Raw genomic sequence first — 6,752 nt, forward strand, 5'->3', positions numbered from 1 at the left:
TACATCCAGAAGAGGAGATGAACAATCCACTATAAATATGAGAATACAAAATATAGAGGGAAATAACCTTACACAATTCACTCGGAATACAAAGAGGTTCACATAGATGTTAACGTAACACTTATGTCTCACCATTTCCCCCTACACAGAACTCGCAAAGCCCCTTAGGACTACATTGTAAATGCTACCAAGTTATAAGGAATAAGCCTCTATTTATAGTCATAAACTTTTTCCTATAAGAAAAAGGACTAGCCAAATATGGAGACATTGTGTTTTCCTTTTAGGAAAAGGAAAACTTAATTATACTAGAAAAGTCAAGGCAAACACCCAACAATTCTCCCCCTTGGCCTAATAAAATAAATTTGCTCCACCTTCTTCACATAATATTTAACAGGTTGTATCTCCATCTTCAAAATCTCCTCTGCAAAATCTATGTCTCGGCAAAGAGAAATTCTCTGAAAATTTTTTCTAACAAAAATCTTCATTACTGTCAAAAAAGTTGCAGCTAGAACTAAACCTACCAAGATGAATTAGATTTTTCTTTTCCTAAAAGAAAAACAGAATGTCTTCATATTTGGCTAGTCCTTTTTCTTATAAAAAAAGGTTTATGACTCTATAAATAGAAGTTTATTCCTTCTAACTTGGTAGCATTCACAATGTAGTCCTAAGGGGTTTTGAGAGTTCTGTGTAGAGGGAAATGGTGAGACACAAGTGTTACATTAACACCTATGTGAACCTCTTTGTATTCCGAGTGAATTGTGTAAGGTTATTTTCCTCTATATTTTGTATTCTCATATTTAGAGTGGATTGGTCATCTCTTCTTCTGGATGTAGGTCGGTTGACCGAACCACGTTAAATGATTGTGTCTCTTAGGGTATATTTCTCGTTTGTCTTCTTATTCATGGTCTTTTGAGGTTTTCTTTGCTAGCTTCCGCATGACACCTGATTATTTCGGTCTTTTTAAAGTAAAATCAAAAGGTGGTGCACTTTACTTTGCAACTTTCATTGATGATCATTCTCGCAAGTTATGGGTATATCCTATAAAATTCAAAGATCAAGTACTTGATGTGTTTAAGGAGTTTCAAGCCTTATCTGAGAGACAAACTGGAAAGAAATTAAAATGTATTCACACCGAAAATGGTGATGAGTATTCCATACTCTTCTGCAGTTGGTAGTTTGATGTATGCTATAGTTTGCACTAGACCAGTTATTGCACATGTTGTTGGTACTGTTATCAAATTTCTTTCTAATCCTGGAAAGGAACACTGGAATGCAGTGAAATGGATATGAAGATATTTGAAGGACACTTCAGATATGGAGTTGTGCTTTGATAGTGGCAAGCCTGAACTTGTATGCTACGCAGACTCTGATTTGGGAGGCAATCTTGACAATTCAAAATCCACTTCTAGTTATTTGATCACTTTTGCAGGGGAAGCTATTTTCTGGCAATGTAGACTACAGAAGTGTATAGCTCTATCCACCACAGAAGCCGAATATATTGCTATCACTGGAGGTGTCAAAGAATTACTTTGGATAAAGGAATTTATGAAAGATATTGACTTTGAGCAATCAAGATTCGTCTTATTCTATGATAATGAGAGTGTTATTTATCTCACCAAGCACTCCACCTTTCATTCTAAGTCCAAACATATTAGTAGAAAGTATCATTGGATTAGAATGACCGTCAAAGAGAAATTATTTGAGGTTGAGAAGATACACACCGATGATAATCCTTCAGATATGCATACAAAAGTGGTGATTGCAGAAATTTTTACTGAGTGTTCCTAACATCTTAGTGTTTGATTTTAATAGTGGAGATCGGATTTGAAGGTCAGAAACATCTCGGTTTAGGTCCGGAACAGTAGCTTTGTTTTGGGTGATTTTCTTTCTATTACTTTTGTTGGTATAACTATTGTTTCTCCTTGCTTGACAATTATTGTGTAGCCATTTAAGAGAATATTTGTAACCCTCTTATTGTTATAGTGTAGCAATTCAGATTTCGAGGATCCCGTGGTTGTTACCTTCGATTTGAAGGGTTTTTTCCACGTTAAATTTGGTGTTATTTATTTTCTCTGTTTTCGGGTTTGCGTCCTTCCGTCATAACAGATTCAACATCTATCACGTATATAAAAATAATTTTAACCATGTTTATCTATCAAAACGAATTCAGATGAATCGTCTTGGCTCTATCCGGCTCCCCCACAGCCAACAACTAGTACTCATAATTGGTTAAAGATATATATTTCAGTTGACAAATTTTCTGTCCGGAAATAAGAAAACAATTACCACAAAATGTGATCCATTTGAAATTTAAAGTCTCTCTTAAAATAGGAACTGAATTTATGAAAAGAAGTTGAAAATTCCAAGAACAGATTTTAATTTAAGGAAAAGTAACAACACACACAAAATTTGTGGTGGTTTAGAGGGAAGTGAACAGAGTTAGCGTAGGTAGGATGTTCTTAATATAATTACTAATACTAAAATTGATCCCAAAAGATACATGTTCTCTTTGTTCTTTCTTGGACATGAAATGAAGCTGTCAGCATAGAAAAGTAGAGCTAGCAAGCCCACTCAGTTCATTTTGTTCCATTGCTTGTGTCCAGGAACCCATTTTGGGCACTTGGGGCTGAAGTAGTTGGACATGACTCTTGAATTCAAAAGTTCAACAATGGGTGCAAATTTCACGCATCGCGGTGTCTTGTACTGATTTATTGAAGCACCTAAGCTTATGGCATAGTCCATGAGCTTATCAAATGTCCCTACTTCCACAATCCTGATTTCAAGAGGTCCTATAGATTTGTCAGACGCACGGCCTTGGCGATAGACGCTGTTTAAGGACTCTTCAATTGTGAAGCAACAGTCTTCAAAGACTGATGGAGGGACCAGGGTTGAACCATTCACGTTAATTTCCCAGAATAAGACATAGTGGCCAGGAATGGTAGTAGTGGTGTCCGCGTAGCTTGTGTACTCGGTCACATGTGCATCAAATGGCATCAAGTGGCTCACTGCATTTTTCATGGCATTTTGTAGCTCAACTTCATCAGTCTTATCAGAATCAATGCTCAAGACTACGTTTTTCCTGCAAATGAAGTTGAATTGAGGCGCGTTGTTTTTGAAGCCAGCAACTCTAAGCACATCACCAACTCTGTATCGATAGAGTCCTGAAATCAACAAAATAAATCAGTTAATTAAACTAAGCTTTGCAAAAATGTGTTGCAAAATAAAATAGTATCCTATGTATTTACCAGCATATGTGGTGACAACAAGTTCGTACTCCTGACCAATCTTGACATCAACTAAATCTACTAACTTTTGTTGTTCTTTCTCATTGAGTGATTTGGGTGCGGAGATAGAATCCATGACACCATTGTTTCTGTGATTTGGCAAGAACTCGAAGTAGCACATAGTTGGAATAAGGGTGTACGCGACATCTTCAGGCTTGCAAAGGGGGTTAAGGTTGACACCAAAATAGCATTCAGAGGAAGCATACATAGTGCATACAAGTGGTAGTCCATTGCTATAATAATCAAGAGTTGGTATATACTGCGACATTGTTCCAGTCACAATAACATCCACATACTTTGTATTAAGCCACAGCCTAGTAATAATCCCTTGCCATGATTTTTTGCTGCATTCAGCCTCAATAAAGTCAGCCAAATTAGGATCTGGTTTAAGAATTTTCATCACTGCCTCTCTCACTGATGAATCAGTAATCAATTCGGCATTAATGGTACCGGATCGAATATCGTCACATAGAAGGGACCAATGCTTCTCCAGGAAGCGGATGGCGCGGATGAAGCCAGAGGCAAAAACCGCGCCAACTCGAAGGACTTGTGCATTTTGGCAGAGTCCACAGAGCATTTGGGAATACATGCTCTGGTATGAATCAGGGCAAAGAATGGCTTCATTTGGGCTAGTGTAGTTTGTGTAAGGGTCAGGACGTCTGTTTTTAAAATGAGGGCTCTTGTAGTAACTTGTTAAAACAGGACGAGCTAATAGTCCTCCTGGGGTCTTAGCTTCAGATTTTACGAACAGAAAATACATTCCTTTGCCCTTCTCCAAATCCGGAACAAATTGGCTCATCACAGGCATCAGAAGGCTATAAAGCAACGATCGTCTTCCAAGCTCTTCCTCCGTTGTTGGCATCAATTTTCTCTCCCCTCCCGACGTACCAGAACTGCATTTGAAAAAAATGTAACACTTGCTACAAAATAACATGTATGTAAAAATAATAAAATCTAAAATGCTGCTGCATATCGAAATATGTCATCTAGTAAAAGACTTGATACAAAACAACAAGTATGTAAAAATAACATAATCCAAAAGGACATATGGAAATATGTCATTTAGTAAAAGACTTGCTACAAAAACAACAAGTATGTAAAAATAACAAAAACATAAGAGTTTTCGGACCTTGTCAAGAATTCAGAGATGGGTTGGGAGCAAAAGATGGGGGATTTATCGCCACTGGCAATGCGGTTAATGTCATGCTGAATATCTTCATAAGTGATAACAGGCATGACTTTTTTGAAGGTCTCTCTATCAGTTTTGTCATTAAGATCAGCATGGCGCTGCAAGTACTCGACGTTGGCATTTTGAGAAAGTATTTCAGCAAGGACTCTCTTTTGGACCTCATCAGCTTTGGTGGTAACTTCTTCAATGAAATGAAGAGCTTTCTTGTTTTCTTCAGCAACAATAAAATTGTTGGCTTTTGGGGAATTCTTTGGTGCCTCAGGCATTGTTTGTTAATGTAATGACTAAAGAAAAAAGAGTATAGGATGGCTTAGGCAAGAATTGTTAAACTGATTTTTGAGTGTGGGGGTTGATGAAGTAAGAAAGGCTTTATATAGAGAGTTTTTGGTGAGAGTGGGCTCTGTTCCACAAACTATAGCTTTTTAAAAGAAAATCTTTCTTTCTTGTTATCTCATTGTTTCCAAAAAAGTTTATTTTTTCTAAAAAGTTTTCATTTTTAAAAAGTGAGGTGTTGAACAGCAGAAATTGTTTTTCACGAGTTAAAAAAAATATTCCTTCGTTTTAAAAAAAGAATGACCTAATTTTACTTTACACTTTAAGAAAATAAATAAAAAAATTTAATTTTGTGATCCTAATTAAAGTTATGAAAAATGTATCAAAATATCCGTTAATTTTGTGCTCTTAAACATGACACGTAGAAAATTGAAATTAAAGTGTTGCCAAAAAAAAGAATGGGATCATTCTTTTAAAAACAGTCTAAAAAGAAAATAGCCCGTTCTTTTTTAAACGTAAGGAGTAATTTTATTCTAAAATCACTTTTGAGGTAAAATACACTTAAAAGCACTTGTAAAAATCTTGGTCAAACACTATTGTTGCTCAAAAGTATTTTTTTTAAGAGGTTGTTTGGTTGTTAGTAACAGTTACACGAGTATTAATAATGTAGAGCTTAGTTATGAGTGAATTTGATATCAATTATGTATGAATTAGTTATTCATGTATTAATTATGCATATATTAGTTATTCTGCATTCTATCATGTATATAAAATAATACATATATTCTCTCATAACTTATAAATGCATTAGTTATGCTGATTGTAAATCAAACATCGTACTAATTTTATACATAAATAATTTACGTCCTAACTAACTATCAAACTTAGTTATACTTATACATAATTTAATACCGACATGACTCAACTCCAAATCAGCTATTAAATAATCTCTAAATTATTGATCAAACACAAATTGTTTTTCATCAAAAGTACTTTTTAACGGTGCACTTTTGGAAAATCCATTTTTTTCACTATATGTAGAAGTTTGGTCAATAGGTTAATCCAGGAAAATTGTTTTTTTAAGTCATTTGCAATTTTGTTTAAAGTCTTTAGTCTTCTTATAAAAATATATATTTTTATATATAAGAAGTCGTTATTTTTATGCATAAAAAATCTGAATGTATTCATTTTGGGTAAATGACGAAGATATTTTAATTCCTCACTAATTTTAAATTTACAATGCATAAGGCTCATTAAAAAAAAGTTTTGTACCATAGCTTTTTTATATTCAAAGATCGAAACTAAAACTTTGATAACAAAGTGAAGGTATTATATTTATCCAATCACAATTCTTGATGTTTTAATATTTTTCTATCACAATAGGTGATTAGGGAAGTTGCAATGTTGATAATTGAAGGAAACTCATTATATTTGACATGACAACTAATGAAATAGGAAAGGATGGTTTTTTTCATCCCATTAATAGAAGTTTAATCAGAAAAAGCCTCTCTAATATTTTGAGTAAGAGAATAGTTGGTTTGATCGATGAATTAGGTTGAAAAATAAATCTTCTTTCTTTGATTTGAAGCAAAATTTGTTGAAATATAACCAAAAACATAATATGACTTAAAATTGTGTATTTTTACAGAAAATGTTTACTCCACCCTAAAAAAAATCACTAATAAAGTCATTCTGTTTTTGGTTACTTTGAAATGTTGAAGAAAATGTTCTCATTAGGAAAATAAATTTTATCAAAAGAAAGGTTAAAGTGTCAAAACTACAGGTACTAATTTGGGTCATCACAAGGAATGCTCACCAAAAGAGCCGAGGCTGTGATAAAAATTGTAGCGGTTGTTGGTTATTCTGAAGTTTTCAAAAAAAATTTATCTTTAATTATAAGTATCTCAAGTCTTATACTGTATCATTTATTTTAATTAACACTTGAATACAGTAAAATAATTCAGAAAATGATTTTCCACATTTTCACCAAAAATAAATATTTTCAT

The 6,752-nt window shown here is 33.9% G+C and overlaps 1 protein-coding gene across 1 annotated transcript; it reads right to left on the bottom strand.

Moving 5' to 3' along the window:
• Nucleotides 1-2,360: 2,360 nt before the first annotated feature.
• On the bottom strand, nt 2,361-4,827 carry LOC129870515 (indole-3-acetic acid-amido synthetase GH3.6-like). The gene is made up of 3 exons (XM_055945327.1): nt 4,414-4,827; nt 3,246-4,177; nt 2,361-3,161 (listed from the first exon to the last, which is right to left on the bottom strand). Exons 1-3 carry the CDS (start codon nt 4,737-4,739, stop codon nt 2,572-2,574), a joined length of 1,848 nt encoding a protein of 615 aa, XP_055801302.1. The 5' UTR covers nt 4,740-4,827; the 3' UTR covers nt 2,361-2,571.
• Nucleotides 4,828-6,752: the final 1,925 nt, after the last annotated feature.

The sequence above is a fragment of the Solanum dulcamara genome, chromosome 10 (assembly GCF_947179165.1).
Source record: "Solanum dulcamara chromosome 10, daSolDulc1.2, whole genome shotgun sequence".
In the NCBI taxonomy this organism is placed as follows: Eukaryota; Viridiplantae; Streptophyta; class Magnoliopsida; order Solanales; family Solanaceae; genus Solanum; species Solanum dulcamara.